At 41.1% G+C, this 21,374-nt stretch overlaps 1 protein-coding gene across 1 annotated transcript; it reads left to right on the top strand.

The window, feature by feature from the left end:
- Positions 1-2,589: 2,589 nt before the first annotated feature.
- LOC307264077 (uncharacterized protein) lies at positions 2,590-16,429 on the top strand (the record flags this gene model as incomplete). Its single annotated transcript, XM_080045389.1, has 3 exons — positions 2,590-2,782; positions 3,866-3,979; positions 9,943-16,429. 3 exons carry the CDS (start codon positions 2,590-2,592, stop codon positions 15,630-15,632), a joined length of 5,997 nt encoding a protein of 1,998 aa, XP_079901515.1. The 3' UTR covers positions 15,633-16,429.
- Positions 16,430-21,374: the final 4,945 nt, after the last annotated feature.

Below are 21,374 nucleotides of genomic sequence, written 5' to 3'. Positions count from 1 at the left end.
GTGCTAAAAATAGAAAGCACTATAGAGTAAGGGGGAAAAAAACAAAATAAAATATATGTTTTAACAGAATAATATACAAACAAGAAGTATTAAGTTACCGCAAGTATTGACATGAAGATGTTGAAATGAAGAATACTATATACAGTATGTTGTAAGAATCACTAAACATGTTGCCAAAAGCATGCACTTTATCACAATTTACATTCAAATCATATATGTTGCGCAGACCAACAACTCCTGCAACTTGTTCACTTTTATCAGGCAGCGTGTTTGTTTTTTATTATTTTATTATTTTATTTTTTTATTTCAAAGATGATTAAATGTCCCAACATGAATCAATTTAACGTTGTGTCATCATGATGAGATGATTTAAAGCCTATATACTCTGAATAATTCCCGCAGACCAACAGCAGCCACACGATCTACAAGAACTCCATCGTGTCCGCAAACACTTCCTCTGAGGTCATCGTTCGCCACAACCAATTCCAAATAGGCTTCTCCTGCTACTACACTCAGCCAGACATCAAGACTCATAATGATGTCTGATGTTGGCAGTGAACCAGCACTCTTTACCTTCTTTTTCTGCTAAATGAATGAAATGAACTGTATGGTTAAGGGCTCTATAGTATAACTAAGTAGTTAATTAATACATAAAGTAATTATTAATAATAATACAATAATAATTAATACACTAAATATAAGAAAAAGAGTATGCAGAGGCTCAAGGTATAGCACACAATGATGCACTGAGGTTGCTGCTTCGTGTCCCTAGGTGGCATAGTGCCAGTCAATTGTTTATGTCCAATAGAGTGGCAACCTGTGAGGCACTCTTAAGACAACTGACGTTTAGTTTTATGTGTCGCCTGGACAAGTCAGAGAACAACATAATTGAAGCCCTAGTCAGCCCTCTGAAAAGCTGATATAGATACAAATAGGTTAAGACGGCATTGGTGCAATAGCCTGAATATCCTATACGCCCATGTGTAATTGATTTATTCTGTGTATTTTGTGTATCTCCTTTTTTATATTGTATGATATGTTAAGGACCTGTGTCTGCAATAAAGCTTTATATTATTAAGTCGCTCCAGGTTAATAGGGTACAATCTTTCCCTCATAGATTTTTTATTTTTATTTTTTTTTAACCTTTATTTATACAGTTATATCCCATTGAGTCCGAAGACTCTTTTACAAGGGAGACCTGTTCCCATTTACACGTTACCATTCACACACCGATAGCAGGCTAACTATCGACATTTACACGAGGCAAGGTGGGTGAAGTGTCTTGCCCAAGGACACAACAACTATGACACAAGTGGCAGGGCGGGGATCGAACCTCCAACCCTTTGATCATCGGCCGACCCGCTCTACCAAGTGAGCCACAGTCGCCCCAAATAGATAGTAGCCTATCATGAAACGTTGCAAGTTTATTGCAACAACAACAAAAAGATTGTGTAACATTTTATTGTTACGTCTTTATTTAATCTTAACAACATATTGGAGTCCAAAGTGTTTACTGGAAATATTTTGATTAAAGATGGTTGTGTAGGCCTAGCAGAAATATACAGATGTTAACAGACAAAGTTTAGTCAAATAAACACCTACATATACATTTTGAAGCTGTTGGATTCATACTAGTTTGAAAAAAGGCAAAAGACTAAAATCTATAGGCTAAATTGACCAGTGTTTGAAAAACAAATACTTTTACCTGCAGTGACTCGCCTTACTTTTAAATGTACAGGTGAAACTCATATTATTAGAATATCATGGGAAATGAATTGGAATTGAGGCAAGGATTCATGCAAAATGGGCCCAAACCAAGTACTGAGTAAATATGCATGATTATACTTTATGGAGGGCCAACATTTCTGTATTTAAAATCCCTTTTTTATTGATTTTGTGTAATATAACAATTTTCTGAGGTTTTGAATGTGGGGTTTTCATAAGCTGTAAGTCATAATAATCAAAAATATAACAAATAAAGGCTTGAAATATCTCACTTTGCATGTAATGAGTCTATATGATATATCATTTTCACCTTCTAAGTTGAAATACTGAAATAAATGAACTTTTGCGCGATATTCAAATTTTTCGAGATTCACCTGTGACCTGTAGGCTATATTATTTTGATGTTTTATAGTGGAGGAACTTTCCGTTCGTGTTCATTCTAGCGCCTCCTTTGGACAAAAGCAGTAGTGTTTTTGTTGACACCAGCTGTTGTACCTGGGTGAACGTAGGCTTACCCATGACAATGGCTTTAATGACAACTTTATAAAAAAAAGCATTCATACGACCGAATCATAGCAGCACTAATAGAGCAACAATTGCTCCCTCTCCTGTGATATTGCTTAAATAGCCTACATATTTAATCTTTTTCAATTTCATATCGCTGCTTTTTTATGCATTATACATTTTTTGGGGTCTTTGTTTCAGAATATGTTTCATGTCTTGCCAAGACGTTGCCTCAGCGAACCCTCGGGGCTTTTATTCTGAAGTCCAGAAATGATTGTTCTTTAACTAACAAGATGGCGTCTGTTCGCAACGAAGCACCAGGCTCAGGTTAAACTTTAAGCTCAGCAATGTTCTCTAAACATGTCTAAAGTCCGAATGACGAGAGCGTTGGTGAACCAGCGCCTAGCTGCGGCTGCTGAAGAGATATTTGGGCTGTTTGAAAGAACCATAGCAGAGTACGAGGATGAACTCTGTCGTTCAAAAGAGAAGAACAGGCGACAACAGAAACTGCTGGACGCTGTTTGGAAGCCTGAAGTCCGGTTACGCAGAGCAGGTTTGTTCCTCCTATATTGCGAGTTCATTATTAATCAGAGAAATACAGCTTCTACCGTAACATCAATAGATGTATAGATGTTGAAATCGTTTCCTCATGGTCTGTTGATGAGTGTCGCCGCTCTGCGCCTGCGCGTCCGCCATTTTGTGGTCGTCTAGGCTAGTAAAATCTAAAACATGGGGACTTTTCTACAACAGTAACCGTAACTCGCTTAGTTCTCAACCGATTTTAAAGTTTTTTTGTGAACATGAGACATTCATTATGATATTGGGTGAGTTGCCCTAATCTGGGAAAGCAAAGGACCAGAGCATAAATCTCTTCTGACACATTTTAAAAGAATGTGTGTTGTCAAACAAAGCAGGGGTTCCCTGTGATTGAAATCACATGAATTAACATTTTTGATTGTAAAGGATAAAGGACAGTGACAATCAATGCTAAGGTTATACATTTGTCATAAACAAAACAATGTTCCCATTTGTTATCAGATTATGTTTATGATACAATTATGTATCAAATTATACAATAATATTGAGGAAATGTGTTTTGATTTTAATTTTCTAAATTAAATCTTAAACTGTTCCTAATGTGGGAAAGCATGATCTGCCTTATCTGGGACAGTCATTTAAATTGTGGAAAATACACATAGGAAAATCAAATGTGCAATTTGAATTGTATTCAAGGTGTACAGGTCCAATACTGTTATAAAGAAAGCATCCCTAAAGCAAATAGAATTTTACTCAATCCTTTGCATAGGATATAGTAATATTCTCATATCATTTATTAACGTAATGCATTGTATTACAGGTTAGGCTACAATGGCAAAGCGCAGAGCTGGGATATGAAAAGCAAGAAAAATAGTGTACTAATTGAAATCATCAAACCTGAGTAATGCACATGAATGTTTATGAGCAGATACATTTGCCTCACAGTAATGAAGGCCATACTGTTTTTTTTTATGCATAAAACAGACTGTCCTAGATTAGAGCAAACTCCTTTTTTTGAGCGATTTTGCACATGGACCAAAAATATAAAAGCCATTTGTTCTGAGTATGATGTCTGAATTATTTCTTCTGTTTTAATTAGCCAACATCTTAGCAGAGCAAGAGGAGGAACTCTGTCGTTCAAAAGAGAAGGACGAGCGACAACAGAAACTACTGGACGCTGCTTTGAAGCCTGAAGTCCGGTCACACAGAGCAGGTTAGTTCCTCCAATATTAAATTAAAAATGTAAATGTATTACTAGTCCCTTTTAGTAGCGCAGTCAGTTTCGGGACATGGCTCTGTGTATTCAGGCTGAACAGTCTTAGATCGCAGAAGCCGTTCCCCTAGGTGACGTTAACGGGCAGGATATCCCGACTATCATTTTAGCCTTCAAACCACAGAGTTTTTCTGTTTTATCGTCACATCGTTCCACTCGCTGCTTTGCTCGGGCGACAGCTTTGTGTGAAGGTGATTTAACATCACGGCCTCGTAGACGAATGTTATAACTTCAGGGTTCGACATAACGTATAGCCCGATGGCCCGGGGCCAGTAAAATCATATGCAGGGCAAGTTGATTGGCCAGTCACTGTCCCGCCCGGGCCAGTGACTGGCCAATCACAGTTCAGTATCTTTTTGTAGACTACATCATGGTTCATTGAAATGCGCGTTGAGAGTCGGAATGAAAGCAGTGTTTATTTAAGACTCAATATAATAAACCTAATATAAAATATATTTTTTAATGAAAGGCCAGTGGACAACCGATGTGTGGGCGTTTTGACAGGCAGAGCAACAAGCGGGTGCACTCTCGCTCCGTTGGCAGAGCTGCCTACCGTCCGCCTGCGAGTCGACTGGCTTTGCCCCCTTTCTTCCCACAGCAGAGCCAGAGGTGTGCAGAAAATGATAACTGCGCTTTTCCTTTATCTGCCGCCTTAATGTTACAGTATTTGCATCCAAGCTCCAATGGTAATACAAATGAGAGGCGTTATTTAAACGCTGTGAATGCGTCTCCGGTGATTGTGTCGGTTGTAGACAGAAACGAACGGAGGGACTCCGCTCACTGTACAGTTCCTATAGTCGCGCAGTTTGGCACTGTGTTTTCAGGCTCGAGACATTCAATCAGATCGCGGAAGTCTTTCCCATTGAAATCGCTAACGGGGAGAATATCCCCGGTTATTATTTTAGCCACAAACCACAGTTCATCTGCGCAGCGGCTCACTCGCTGCCGAGATCACACGGTGAAACGCTGCTGTGATCGGACGAAGGCATTGTGTGTTTTTAAGGTGATTTAACGTCATAGTCTTAGACGAGCGTTTAACTTATGCTGCATATTTTGCACTGCATTGTTTTTTATCAATAGTTTGAAAAAATGGTCCCACACCGGACTCTTATGTGAAGCTGCCACTTCATGGAGAAGTGACACTCCTGCAGCGCGCTCACGACCAGACGTGAACTCACATACACGGTGAAATCTCCCATTTAAAAAAACGGCATAACCCACTGATTTTCGGATTTCTATTCTATTTTTAAAGTCAACTTGAGCGCAAGTGGAAAACCGGTCATTCGGTCGACACATTCACATCCCTAATGCATATAGAGAAAGTAATAAAAACAGCCTACCACACTACAAAGAATGATCAGACCTTCATATCTTATTTTTTTTTTATGTTTGAACATGACTTCTGCAGGTGAACTATTCATTAAACTGCCCAAATTCAAGAATACAAACAACCATCAAACTACTGGACTTTAAAATACTGGCCGACTCTTTCAACATACTTTCAGTTGTAGGCTTCTAATTCAATATGTTTGCCTGGTTTTTATATTATGTGTATGAGCAATATCAACATTTCATATAATTAACTATAAGAAAAATAACCAAATCTAAAGGGAATATATATACTGTTACAGTATAGATATTCCCTTTAGATCTGGTTATCTTTCTTTATTTTTCTAATACAGGTATTATAATTATTGACACTAAATTATGAAGAAAAAAAAAGTGTGCAGGGCCAGTGAAAATATACAAGGGGCCAGTAAAACTCGGATCCACTGGCCCGGCGGGCCAGTAGGAAAAAAAAGTTATGTTGAACCCTGAACTTCATGCTGCTTATTTTTTTTTTTATTATTATTTATTTATTATTCTTTCGGACAATTCCACACAATACACAATTATCTCTTTCACATCATACATCTTAATTAGTGTTGTCCGAAGGGTGACGGAAGAAGCCTAAGGCTTATCGAGTCCCGCCCCCAACTCCCGCCCCATTTTGCCCTCACTGTTGACTTTTTAATATGCGCACATTGCAGAATTGAAGCGCTTACCAGTGCGCTCACGACCACACGTGAACTCGCATCACAGACATCTCCCATGTCCCCAAATAATCAAATGAAGTAAAACCCCCCTGATTTAACGATTTCTATTTTTAGAGTCTTCTTGAGCATGAGTCGTAAATCGCTCGTTGCCTCGACACATTGTTCACATCCCTAGTGGTCATTTTTATTTATTTTGGCTGGCGGTCATAATACAGTTTCTGTTATCAGTAGTAGCAGTCTGGTGTTGACATGAGTTGACCCTCTCATCCAGAAACAGCGCAAAACGGAGCTCTGGCAGTCTAATAACGTGAATTTAGAGGGGGGGGAACTTTTGTACAGTCTAGCCTACATCCCTCTGAAGTTACAGCCAAGTGATAAAGATAGCTAAAAATGGCGAGAACCGGGTCCTTGATAGAACTGGGTTTGATCCCATCCCTAGTTATGTTTATTCAAACTGAGGAGGCAATGTGTCTTGAAGGTCTTAAACAACATCAGATAGGCTGACCTTTATATCACAAAGCCTGTATTAGGTTTTGCTGTTTTTTACAGTTGTTAAAACCGAAATTATAGACATATGTCCAAATCAAGCATAATTATGAACAGAATTATATGTATATATATTTGTATATATGCAAATGTACCTAGAAATCAAAGATCCTTGATTTCCCAATTAAAAATGGTAATCCTTCCCCTGCAACTTGAGGTCAGCAGATATTAAAATATCCCAGAGGAACAGAGACTGTGTGAACTTTGTGACTTATGCTGGGTTTACACTAGAGGACCTTTAAAAGACTTTGAAAAGACTAAAGACTGAAACAAAGAAAGATTGGTATAAGGCTATTTTGTCTTGCCATTATTATTATTTTGCAATACTTCTGTTTCCTGAGTCTCGGGGCTGCAAACAGGCTACGGCTTCAGATTAAAAGCATTTCACTGGCCTAACTTGAGCATTTAACTAGAAAAACGTGAGTTGGCTTTTATTTTGAAATAGCAGGAAGTTAGCAGGCGACGTTACTTCCTCAATCCCCACTCGCGGCAATATGGAAGATGCAGCTAAGCGACAAGCGACAAATCTAGCTTATTTTTCTGGTGTGATTGGTGACTTTTTTCACTAAAGCAAGTATCGCTCTTCACTCTTCTCAACGAGCAGCGGGAGCCTCAGTGCCCCCTCCCCCGTCCCAAAGCACTGACAGGTGGCCGGGTCCTTACGCAGCAGTCCCTCCCAGCTGCAGTCAGAGCAGGAGATACACACCTCTCCACTCTGATGCGCCGTTAGCATCCCTATTAGCAGTAGTAGTAGCAGCTTCCCCCCCTCTTTTACAGTCTTTAAGAGTAGTGCAATTCAAAATGATATGCAGTGCTTATTCACATCGGTGTTTTATGCAATTGCTACTTTCCTTACTGAAGAGTTGGCAACACACAGCTGCAGCAGCTGTGGTGGGTTAACTTAACGACTACTTAAGAAACAAAGTTAAGTCTGGCACAAAAAGGGAGCGATGTTTTTTGGTATGTGTGACTGACAACCAGTCTTAAAATAACACATCCAGAAGTTTACAGTTGTTGCTTGGCATTTGGTTCAGTAGTTGGCATAAATCAGTAGCCTATCTGTTTATGTTCTGTCAACGAATTCCACTGTATGCAGTCTGTGGTTCCAATCTCATGGTTCAAACCATTTGTGTTATACACAACAATAAAACATTCAAATCAATAAATAAATTTAAAAAAAGCTCTAACTTCTTTCACATGAAACTCCATATTGAATTTGAAGCCTACAACTGAAAGTATGTGGAAGGAGTGGGCCAGTAATTGAAAGTGCAGTAGTTGGACGATTGATTTTATTCTTGAATTTGGGATATAAAGAATTAGCTGGTAAATGAATAGTTTACCAGAAGAAGTCATGGTCAAACATTAAAAAAAAATAAGTGATGAAGGTCGACAGTCTTTGTGTTGAGTTAGGCAGTGTTTATCACATCTCCATATGCATTAGGGATGTGAATGTGTCGACCCAATGACCGGTTTTCCATGCTCAAGTCGACTTTAAAATTATAAATCCGAAAATCAGGGGGTTATGCTGTTTTATTATAACCGTGTATGCGAGTTCACGTCTGGTCGTGAGCGCGCCACAGGAGCGTCACTTCTGCATGAAGTGTCAGCTTCACATAAGAGTCCAGTGTGGGACCATTTTTTCACTGTTTATAAAAAAACAGTGCAGTGCAAAATATGCTGCACAAGTTAAACGCTCGTCTAAGACTATGATGTTAAATCACCTTAGAAACACACAAAGATTATTCCGAGTTTGTCAACAAAGATTTATTTGCCCATGCAAAAGCATGGGCAGCATTAAAAAAAGCATCTAAATTGTATTACCATTAGGGCTTTGATGTAAATACTGTAACATAATGGCAGCAGCTCTGATGCCTAAAGGAAAAGCGCAGTTTTCACTTGTTTTCACCACCTCAACCTCTGCCGTGGGAGGGAAAAAAGGGGGCAAAGTAAGTCGATTGATTTGTCGACTCATGCCTCCACACGTCAACTTGGAGAAAACTTTTCCTCACGGAGCAGATCGCGCCGTAGTTCAGTTCAACAAGAAAGGCAAAAACAAACTGTTGAACTGTGCAGCGCACTGTCATCATGCGTATGACGAATGTATTAAATATGCAAATTCGATCAGACCTGACTGGAAAGTATTACCCGACACAGTGGCGGGTGAAGTGACAGAATTTACACGCCAGCACGCAAATCTATCCGCATATGGCGTGTGGCGGGTGTTACGTAAATTCCATCCCTCCGCTCTCCTCTCCTTTCCGCGCCGCTCAAAGCTCAAACATGCACCAGAAAATGGGCGTGTACTTTGACATGAACGGCAAACACTGTGATCTGACTGGCTGTTGCGAGTATTTCTGCTGTGTTCGGCAAATCCATATTTTTATATATATATTTTTTTTTATTATAATTTTTTTCAATATCGAGCATTTATGTTTTATGCTTATCGACGTAATCGCCGTGAGTTTTATCGCGATTACTAATCGAAATCGAATTATTGCCCAGCCCTAGAGGGAGACTTAAAATAATATTGAGTTAAACACATCTGATAAGGATGGAACATTCAGGGCACTTCTAGCCCGGAAAACCCAGGACTAAATGGATAGATTATTAATCCACACTAGCCTTGGAACGCCTTTGGATCCCCTAGTCAGAGCTGGATAATTTTAGCTTGGATATCCAGACCTGCGACTGACAAACTAAATTTGCTCAGCCAGTTACTCTGGACACGATCTGTAGAAGCTCATTAACTATGTCCGAAAATTCGGAGTTGCCCGGATGACAACAGTGCTGTGCGTGAGCCATTGAAGCCGTGATAGTAAACAACACAGATGGCTGCAGATTCATGGTAAAGTTTGCAACGACTTTGGCCTCGACACTTAATGATTTGGAAGACGGCACTCTTATCTTTCATTAGCAAAAAAGAGGAATGTTCTGTTTTACCGACCGACCACAGCAAAAGTTTAATTTACCAGTTATCCCCTCGGTTTGCTTAACAAACAGGGCTTAATACGTCGCCTTGTTCATTGCTCTGATTTGTCGTAGTGCTATCCAATTGCGTACAGTGGTATTTAAATGCATGCTTAGTCGTGCCCCTTGAGTTGGGAAGTTATATTGATCGTGGCCAGACCCCATATCGTTCTAGATATGGTTCTGGATTTCAAGGTTAGGTTAATGTGGCTTGGGAAAGGGAAGTTTATGATGGCTGTTGACCATCTCCCCCTCCCCCCTCCTTCCCCAATAATCTGCATGTCTGTTCTGTACCATTTTTGTCAAATGATGAAAGGAGAAATTCTTCTAATCCAAACTGTTTGTCTCTTTCAGATTGCGGCTCAGAGCTCCGGAAAGTGTTAGTTGGTGAAGAAGAGCAGCAGGAGTGGAGCCCCAGTCTGGACCAGGAGGACCCACCAGAGCCCCCACACATTGAAGAGGAACAGGAGGAACTCTGGACCAGTCAGGAGGGAGAGCAGCTTCAAGGGCTGGAGGAGGCTGATATCACCAAGTTCCTATTCACTCCTGTCCCTGTGAAGATTGAAGATGATGAAGAGAAACCTCAGTCCTCACAGCTTCATCAAAGACAAACTGAACAGATGGAAACAGGAGCTGATGGAGAGGACTGTGGAGGACCAGAACCAGCCAGGAACTCACATCCAGATACACATTTACAATCTGAGACTGAAGACAGTGATGATTATTCGAAGGAGACCAGAGAACCTCAGTCAGGTTTAAAGTCTCTGAAAAATGATGAAATCTCTAAAGGTTATATGAGGGAGGCAGAGCCTGGAGCCAGCAGCTCAACTAAACAGATGGAAACAGGAGCTGATGGAGAGGACTGTGGAGGACCAGCACCAGACAGGAACCCACATCCAGATCAAGAATTAGGACCCTTGACTGAAGACGAGTCTGACAACTTTTCAGGAGCTGAGATAGAGGTCAGTGATGATGACTGTAAAGAGACCAGTGAACCTCATCCAGAGGAGAAGCCATTCAGTCGCACGGTCTGTGCGAGAAGGTTTACACATCAGATGAACTTGTCAAGCCATATGCACAGCCACAAAATTGGACACGGGTGTGCCGGCCCCCTTCACAAAGAGGAGAAACCATTCAGCTGCTCATTTTGTGGTAAGGGATTCAACACGAAAGCAGGCATGATTGGACACGTGGCCCTTCACACAGGGGAGAAAAGATTCAGCTGCAGTGTTTGTGAGCAAAGCTTTACTTGGCCTTCTCAACTAAGAAAACACAAGCATGTCTGTCCTCAGTCCTCAAAGCTTCATCCAAACCAACCTGTGACTGAAGACGAGACTGAAGACAGTAAACCGGCGTTAGAAACTCTGTCAGCTTCAAACCTCATGAATGAGGATGAACGTAATACCGTTGTGAACATAGGCCAAATTACAAATCTCAAACCACACATGACAATTCACAAAGGGAAGAGGCGATTTGGTTGCTCTGCTTGTGGCAAAAAATTCACGCGGAAGAGTGGTGTGAGACAACACATGGTCAGCCACACAGGAGAGTTCAGCTGCTCATTTTGTGGTAAGAGATTCAACACGAAAGCAGGCATGATTGGACACGAGGCCATTCACACAGCGGAGAAAAGATTCAGCTGTTCTGTTTGTGAGCAAAGATTCACTTGGCCTTCTCAACTAACATTACACAAGCTTGTCTGTCCTCAGTCCTCACAGCTTCAAAAAACTGAGCAGAACAGACCATTCAGCTGTTCAGTTTGCAGGAAAACATTTTGTCTTAGGATACAACTGAAGAAACACATGAGAACTCATCCTGAAGGGAAGTCATTCAGCTGCTTGGTCTGTGCGAAAAGGTTTTCACATAATATAAGCTTGACAAGCCATATGCGCACCCACCACACAGGAGAGAAAAGATTCTGCTGCAAAATTTGTGATAAAGGATTCCTTTGGGATTATCAACTAACAAGACACAGGTGCTTCGGGCCTCAGTCCTCACAGCTTCAACAAAACCAACCTGAACCGATTGAAACAGGAGCTGATGAAGAGGACTGTGGAGGACCAGCACCAGACAGGAACCCACATCCAGATCAAGAATTAGGACCCTTGACTGAAGACGAGTCTGACAACTTTTCAGGAGCTGAGATAGAGGTCAGTGATGATGACTGTAAAGAGACCAGTGAACCTCATCCAGAGGAGAAGCCATTCAGTCGCACGGTCTGTGCGAGAAGGTTTACACATCAGATGAACTTGTCAAGCCATATGCACAGCCACAAAATTGGACACGGGTGTGCCGGCCCCCTTCACAAAGAGGAGAAACCATTCAGCTGCTCATTTTGTGGTAAGGGATTCAACACGAAAGCAGGCATGATTGGACACGTGGCCCTTCACACAGGGGAGAAAAGATTCAGCTGCAGTGTTTGTGAGCAAAGCTTTACTTGGCCTTCTCAACTAAGAAAACACAAGCTTGTCTGTTCTCAGTCCTCAAAGCTTCATCAAACTGAGCAGAACAGACCATTCAGCTGTTCAGTTTGCAGTAAAACCTTTTGTCTTAAGATACAACTGAAGAACCACATGATAACTCATCCTGAATGGAGGCCATTGAGTTGTTCTCTCTGTGCGAAAAGATTTTCAAATCAGCCAACCTTGAGAACCCATTTGCGCACCCACCACACAGGAGAGTTAAAATACAGCTGCAGAGTTTGTGACCAGAAATTCCTTTATTATAGATATCTAAAAAAGCACAAGTGCGCCGGTCCTAAGTCCTCACAGCTTCAACAAAACCAACCTGAACCAGGAGCTGATGAAGAGGACTGTGGAGGACCAGCACCAGCCAGGAACCCACATCCAGATCAAGAATTAGGACCCTTGACTGAAGACGAGTCTGACAACTTTTCAGGAGCTGAGATAGAGGTCAGTGATGATGACTGTAAAGAGACCAGTGAACCTCATCCAGAGGAGAAGCCATTCAGTCGCACGGTCTGTGCGAGAAGGTTTACACATCAGATGAACTTGTCAAGCCATATGCACAGCCACAAAATTGGACACGGGTGTGCCGGCCCCCTTCACAAAGAGGAGAAACCATTCAGCTGCTCATTTTGTGGTAAGGGATTCAACACGAAAGCAGGCATGATTGGACACGTGGCCCTTCACACAGGGGAGAAAAGATTCAGCTGCAGTGTTTGTGAGCAAAGCTTTACTTGGCCTTCTCAACTAAGAAAACACAAGCGTGTCTGTCCTCAGTCCCCAAAGCTTCATCAAATTGAGCAGAACAGACCATTCAGCTGTTCAGTTTGCAGTAAAACCTTTTGTCTTAGGATACAACTGAAGAACCACATGATAACTCATCCTGAATGGAGGCCATTGAGTTGTTCTCTCTGTGCGAAAAGATTTTCAAATGAGCCAGCCTTGAAAACCCATTTGCGCACCCACCACACAGGAGAGTTAAGATACAGCTGCAGAGTTTGTGACCAGAAATTCCTTTATTATAGATATCTAACAAAGCACAAGTGCGCCGGTCCTAAGTCCTCTCAGCTTCAACAAAACCAAACTGAGGAAAACAGTGAGAAGACATTTAGTTGCACAGTTTGTGGTGAAACATTTAAACAGCAGGGCGATCTGACAGAACACGAGGCCATCCACACGGGAGAGAAAATATCAATCTGCGGCGTTTGTGAAAAAAGTTTCCCCTCAGCTTCACAGCGAAGTAAGCACCTCTGTGTGTTTCGCCGATCATCACGGCTTTATCAAAACCAACCTGAAGCCTATATTGAGGCAGCGCTTCAAGAAATCAAGTCTGAAGACAATGATGATTATTCTAATGAATCCAGAGAACCCCAGTCAGGTTTGAAGTTTTTGAAAAAGTATGAAACCTCTGAAAGTGGAATGAGCTACGGCTGCCCTGAGTGTGGAAAAAAATGTAGAGAGCTTAAACATCTAAAGATGCACGTGAAGATTCATGGACCAATCATTTGCCCACAGTGCGGGCAAAGATTTAAACGCAGGGCAGCGTTAAAAAGACACAAGGTCACGCACCAAGGGGAGAAAGGATATACTTGCTCAATTTGTCAACGAAGATTTATTTGCCCTAAATGGTTTAAAAAACACATAAGTAAACACATAACTCACACCAAAGAGAATCCATTCAGCTGCCTTGATTGTGGAAGAAGATTCAGTTCAGAAGAGACTCTGAGGATGCACAGGAAAATTCACATGAGATTTAGTTGCTCAGTTTGTGGTCAAAAATATGAACAGGAGGGAAAACTGAAACAACACATGGCTATGCACACAAACAGATTTAGCTGCAGCGTTTGTAATGAAAGATTCCCGTCGCATTATCGACTAACAAAACACAAGCTTGTCTGTCCTCAGTCCCCACAGCTCTCTCAACATCAAATAGAAGAGGTAGAGACTCCAGGCAGCAGCTTTAAAGGTGAGATGAGAAGTAATACTAAAAATAAACCATATAGTTGCTCAGTTTGTGGTATAACATTTACCCAAAAGTCACGCTTGGGCCGACACATGTTCAACCACATTAGATTCACTTGCCCTTATTGTGGTAAAACGTTTGCAATGAAGACAACGTTAGAAAAACACATGGCCATCCACACTCAACAGAACAGATTCTCGTGTTCTTGCAGCGTTTGTGAACGAGTATTCAGATGGCCTTATCAACTCAGAAGACACAAATGTAACTTCTCACAGCTTTATCAAAACCAAACTGAAGAGAACAGACAGGCAGAGTGTCAAGCCAGCACCTCCACTGAACAGCTCCACAGTAAAGAAGAGGTTCCCCCTGAGCAGCAGGAGTGGAGCCCCAGTCTGGACCAAGAGGACCCACCAGAGCCCCCACACATTAAGAGTGATGACAACAGTGATTGGGAGAAGGAAAGGGAACCTCAGACAGGTTTAGACCCTCTGGAAAAAAAGGAAGTGGAAGCAAAGGGAATCCAAACAGACTGGGGCTCCAGTCTGGACCAGGAGGACCCACCAGAGCCCCCACACATTAAAGAGGAACAGGAGGAACTCTGGACCAGTCAGGAGGGAGAGCAGCTTCAAGGTCTGGAGGGGGCTGATATCACCAAGTTCCTATTCACTCTTGTCCCTGTGAAGAGTGAAGATGATGAGGAGAAACCTCAGTCCTCACAGCTTCATCAAAGACAAACTGAACAGATGGAAACAGGAGCTGATGGAGAGGACTGTGGAGGACCAGAACCAGCCAGGAACTCACATCCAGATACACATTTACAACCTGAGACTGAAGACAGTGATGATTATTCGAAGGAGACCAGAGAACCTCAGTCAGGTTTAATGTGTCTGATAAATGATGAAAACTCTAAAAGTGATATGAGAGAGGCAGAGCCTCCTGCCAGCAGCTCAACTAAACAGATGGAAACAGGAGCTGATGGAGAGGACTGTAGAGGACCAGAACCAGCCAGGAAATCTCATCCAGATCCACATTTTCAACCTGAGACTGAAGACAGTGAGGACTGGAATGATACCGCTGAACATGAGGCAAGTGTAAATTTAGGCAAGAAACCATTGAATGGTGTCAGATGTAATACCAATGAGAACCCACTCAGCTGCTCACTTTGTGGTAAAGCATTTACACAGAGGAAATATTTGAAACAACACATGGATGTCCACACAACGGAGAAAAGATTCAGCTGCACTGTATGTGAGAGAAGTTTTAACCGGAAAGAAACTTTAACACAACACATGGCCGTGCATACTGGAGAGAAACCGTTCAAGTGCTCAGTTTGTGCTAAATCATTTACACGGAAGGGCGATTTGGCCGCACACATGTCCATTCACACGGGGGAGAAAATATTCTGCTGCAGTGTTTGTGACCAAAGATTTACTTGGCATGATCAACTAAGAAGACACAAGCGTGTATGTCCTCAGTCCTCACAGCTTCATCAAACTGAGGAGAACAGAGAGGCAGAGCCTGGAGCCAGCAGCTCAACTCAACAGATGGAAACAGGAGCTGATGGAGAGGACTGTGGAGGACCAGAACCAGCCAGGAACTCACATCCAGATCTCTAAATGAATCACTTCTCTTCATCATCACCTTTGTGTGAGACTGGGGAGGTGTGAACTCTTAAGATTTTGTTTAATTTTCATCTCAAAATCCATCAGTGTGTTGGTCAGTCCTGTCCCTGTGAAGAGTGAAGATGATGAAGAGAAACCTCAGTCCTCACAGCTTCATCAAAGACAAACTGAACAGATGGAAACAGGAGCTGATGGAGAGGACTGTGGAGGACCAGAACCAGCCAGGAACTCACATCCAGATTTCTAAATGATTGTCCTCTTTCACATCACTTCATTGTCTTATTGTTACACTTAGGGAAGCAGCAGAGACACTTGAGGCCTCAGATAACATCAAACACCTGCTTTTGTATACATCTGATACAAACTGACCCAACAAATTCTAACAAGAATAAAACCAGCTAATTGTAATGTGCTGCTTATTCGTGTTCCATAGTTATTTTGAAGTTGATTACATATTTCATATTAGATACTCAAATTGTTTTGATTTAGTAAATGTTCATTTCTAGGGCTGTTGAAAAAAAATCTTATCTTCTGCTATTTTAAAGGTCCCATATTATGCTAAATGCACTTTTTAAATGTGTTCCAACATATCCATGCGTCCACGGTGTGCCTAGAGACTGCCAAAATATCAAAAAAAATAACAATCTCTCCTTTTCTCACTCTCCCCTTTTCTGAAACCCCCACCCCTCCCCCCAAAAACACTCCAGTCAGAATTATCCCCTTTTCTGACCTCACAAACCGTAAAGCCAGAAGCTTCCACTGTGCAGCCCACACCCCTATTTCTTATTGGTCCACGGCCCTGACAGACAGAGGGCGAGGCGTATCTGGCTTCGCTTCCGGACAGGGGGCGGGGGGAGCTCAAAGATTGTATATTTACGAGGGGACCTGCAACTCTTTTTTAAAAAATAGGCCATTGTGAGATTAGCTGAACATCAGCATAGTACAATAAATTATCTGAAAGTTTTTTTCAGCAAACAATTAAAGAAAAACGTATTAGGGACCACTAAGACCATATAATATGGTGTATAATAGAACCGAAAAGTGTATAATATGGGAGCTTTAAATTCGATTAATAATTTGCAAAAAAAATCTTATTTCTAATTGTTTTTTATGTGTATTTTGCTGCTGAGCTTCACATCAACCACTTAAAAGAAGATAGATAAGACATGGACTTTAATTTACTTTCATGCCTCAATGTTTTTTCATTTCTATTCATATTGTATGCAAAAAAATCATTCTTTTTTATGTTTGGTTAAATAAACTATTTCAAGTTACCTGTGGGGTGCTCCGGGGCTCATTATTGGTGCTACTATTATCTATCTGTACATTAATGTTGTTATCCAAAGATTTAAAATAATGGTTGAGTATATGACCCAATGATTAAATCGCCTGCATTTGCTGCTTTTCCCGCTTTTCCCAGTTATACTTTCGGAGTGTCTGTGGTGAACTTCCCGCACTGCAGCTTTTGAATTGGTATCATTTTATTTTTATCTTTTATAGATTGTTTGTTGGTCTAATATGTTAGAAAATAGTTTACATGTGGAGGTGTTGCCATTTTTAAGGAGCCAGACAACAATTGCTGCATGTGAACAAACTTTTTTTTTAACGGCCATAAACCAGGGCATCGGTCGCAAGCCGTGGTAAATGCCTAAAAGAATTCAGCAAAAACACAGATCGGAATATTTATTCTGATTAAGGTGAATACATGCCACAATATTGTGATTAAGATCGGAATCCTCCTGGGGCCTGTTGCATACATCTAAGATAAGGGAGTAACCTAGGATATTTGGTTATCCTGGCTTGCATTAGCCATGATCTGGTTGCATAAAAGCGGAGGGACATAAATTACCATGGAGACCAGGCTAAAGGATAAACTTATTCTGTTGCCTGATTGGCTCAGTCAGCTGTCACTCCGATCTGAAATCAAGGTGTTAAACAGTTATTCCATGATCTTCTGTGTAATGATTTAGTTGCAATAACCTGTTTTAAGGTACCACATAAAAGACTGCATTGTCATTTAGTTAGATAGTTATTTTTATTATTTAACCTGAACCATTTATAATGAACTTAATTATAATTAAATTAAGATTAAATTATGTAAATTATAATAATTGACGTGATAGTCTGTTCATATTGCAGGCTATATTTATACAATTGATTATCGATGGCAGATGACGTTGCAAATGTGGGTCAAATAAATTCACTTTGTACTTATAACTATATCGAGGTGCATCTAAAACAAAATTAAATATCAATGAAAGTTTCCTTTTTTCTGTAATTTAATTCAAAAAGTGAAACTTAAATATATTCTAGGTTCTACTAGGTGCATTTTTTAAATGCACCTAGTAGACTGCTCACTGTCAACTATTTTATCATAAAATAATGCAGGGACATCAAGAACAGTTGGCAGAGATGACATATGCTGTATGAAATGAACTGCCCCCTGATTTACGGTTTAAACTAGCAAGGCATTGTGGGAAAATGGGCCGTCTTTTACATTTTTACATCAGTAAATCTGTGTTCGATCTATGGGTCTACTTCTGAAAGCTGTGGCCTGGCACTTGACAAAGCGGGCCCCTTTTCATCCTGGATTGGCGTTTATGCAATTGACTAATCCAAAGTGCCCAGGCTAGACTTTGTCAGGACTGGCTTTATCAATCATCCTGGATATCTTAATTCCACTTTTATGCAATAGGCCCCAGAGGCCTAAGAGATGATTTAATTTTGAACCTTTTTCTATAGTAATAACCGGTTAAAGCTCTTCGTAACTGTAAACGGTTAACCATGGACATCCCTACCCACTATGTTGATCGCTAATGCTATCCTGTAACAGTTTCCTTATGAGATCAATATGATTGTCCTGTGAGTGTTATAATATAGGCTACCAGCCAGGCTGTCTCCCAAGGGTCCGCACTGAGATCTACACAGACAAATTAAAGCCAGTAACTATGTCTGTAAAACCATTAAGTGTGTAAACAATGTGACGTGTGCTTAAAGGGAAAATTCGCCGATTTTCAACCTTAACTCATCTACCATAATATCCTTTGGGTTGCATTATATCCCCGTGTATTTTTTCAACATCGTCCGTTTCGCGGGGGCCGAGCTTCAAAAATCCATTCACCGGTGACGTTTCTGTGACGTTTCCGTGTCAAGGAAGAGCTCGTGCAGACTACAGACTCTTGGGGCCTATCCGAAAACTCTTTTTTGCATAGGAAATTTCCTTTCCTATCGAGATGACCCGGAAGTGCTCGGCAGATAGGTGAATCCGAATAACCAAAATGCATAGGAAAGGAGCCTCGATTCATCCTTTAACCCTCCTTTAGCATAGGTTACTCCTGACCAACCTTTGCTAAAGGAACGTAGATAGTGGTATCCCATAATCCTTTACGGCGGCAAGATTTAAAGCAACAGGCCACCGCCGGAGTTTACCGACTCTACACGAATACGAACGAGAGGTAAAACAGAAGAGAGGAGAGGAGAAGAGAGGAAGATTTAACTCGGCTAAAACAAAATACTCCCCCCCCCCAACACACACACACAGGCTAAAGATAATAAAGAACTCATAAAAGACCAACATCATAATAGTTATTTTCGTAGCACATAATTTACACCATAAGAAAATAAAATACCAACTTCACATTTAATGAAGTTACTGGGGGCAGTTCATTTCAACATCAACACAAGTGTAGCCTCTTTTTATTCCACATGTGAATTGGGATATATGGGAGTGATTCTCACTCTGTTGGCGACAACCTGATTAAAATCAATATGAAAAGAACGCATGGATCAAACGAGCGCTTGTTGTAGTCCATTTTCGGAGAATAGTGAAGTTTCACGCTAGTGACTCACGTCAGCAATACTCGCCGTCGCGCAATGACGTCGGTTAGGAAAGGTGGAGTCGAATTCATTTGAAACAACGCTGTCCTTTCCTATGTTCGATAGGAAGCACCTTTCATCTCTCCTTAACCCCGATGACGTTTAGGGGTTAAGGCATAGGAAAGGAGGCTTATAGGTAAGGAGATTGGACTTTTCGGATAGGCCCTTGGAGCCGAGCTCACCAACCCCTCTCTCTGTGAATCCAGGGGGCGGGCTCTAAAAGCACGTGCGAACCAAAACAAACCGTCTGTCCATGCCCATGGTCCGTGACAGTTTACTTGTATCATTTCCTGCATTGAAAATTGCATCTTTTCACACGGGCACAGACGATATGGATGAGGATACTTTAAAAAGTGTGTTGGCTGACTGGAATGAACCAGCAGGGTATTTAGTTGGGCCAGAGAAGCCTACACTGCTGAAGAAATTCAGCGAGGAAATACAGTATGCAGAGAGGCCGAGGCTGCAGCTGTTTCAGCCTTGGTTAGGGTTAGCCTTGTAAGACAATACAACTGGACCACCATTAGAAACCGAGAGACATTTTCAATATCCCAAAAATAATTTGGAAAAGACAACAAATACCAGCAAGACCGGGAGGGCAGATGATCATTGAGTGAGTAACATTATTTTTTTCTAGCATGTTGTAACGTTATCTTTGTCACATTGTGTTGTCTGAGCCATTGCACTGATGTTGCACTTAGCATGTCTATAGCACTTTTCAGAAGAACCCTTTACAACAGGTCAAATAAAATGACCAGTCTTTTGTTCTTACATTGGCTGCTATTGTTACATTATAGCTTTGTGGAGAGTAACCACTTGTTTTGTGTTTTAATTTCTTTAGACATAATCGACTTGTCACACGTCGGTTCTTGATTGAGTGGGTGCTCCAAAGGGGAGATACTTGGCAAGGGGACCGCATCGTCTTACCTGATTGTGTCATACAGCGCATCAGAGCCAAATATCCATCTCCAAATGGTCACTACAGGGGACAGGCTGAAGAAGACGCTACGTAGAAGCTACGGATGAGCTATGATCAAATATTTTGACCTGTAAATACTGCTGCTAACTATGGACACTGATTGAGATTTAATCATGTGAAAATGTGTCAATTCTCCTTGACTGTATTTACAAATAAAAATAATTTTGTATAAACATGATTGTTTTTTGTCATTGCATAGGTAACCATTTTAATACATAGGTTTGACTTATCAACTAAAAGTGAAATAGTTTCAGAGAATCAAACACTTTATAAGGCATAGATAGAGTTTAATATAACAAGCAAGTACAACTATGTGCATTATTCTACACACAACTGTAAAGTATGTACATATACAAATGTAAAAAAGAAAAATAACATTTTCAAAAGCTTTGAGTTTCCAGTGTGTTGGGAAAAACAATTGTAGCATAATGCTTCCTTCGTCAAGTTACTGTTGAAATATTGAGTGATGTTTAGCAGCAGCTTCTTCTGTAGTTGGTTTTGGACATGTTGTGAGGGAGGGCAGGCTGAGGGAGCTGTAGTGATGATGTCAGCACTTTGCAGGCAGCAGTCCCTTCTTCATGTGATGACGAGTTCTACGAGGGATGCTCTGAAGTGGTGCGTGTGTGCGGGATGTAAACAGTCTTCACAACAGAGTGCGTGGTCCTCGGACAATACACCATCTTCCTTTGGACCTCACCTGAAATGACAAATTATGATTGTATCACAAGGCCAGCACTGAAGAGATGACAAAAGAAAAATCAATGTGTTATACTGTAAAGATAATGTTGCTGTTGCAATAAATATATAAAACAGACAAACCACTATGTAACCATAGATAGGTCAGTCAGTTAGTGCACTAACACAATAGTAGTCTTTTGTCTAAG

This window comes from Ammodytes marinus, assembly GCF_949987685.1.
Source record: "Ammodytes marinus genome assembly, chromosome: 17".
Classification (NCBI taxonomy): Eukaryota; Metazoa; Chordata; class Actinopteri; order Uranoscopiformes; family Ammodytidae; genus Ammodytes; species Ammodytes marinus.
The sequence above is the reverse complement of the archived record's forward strand: the minus strand, read 5'-3'. Positions and strand labels throughout refer to the sequence as shown.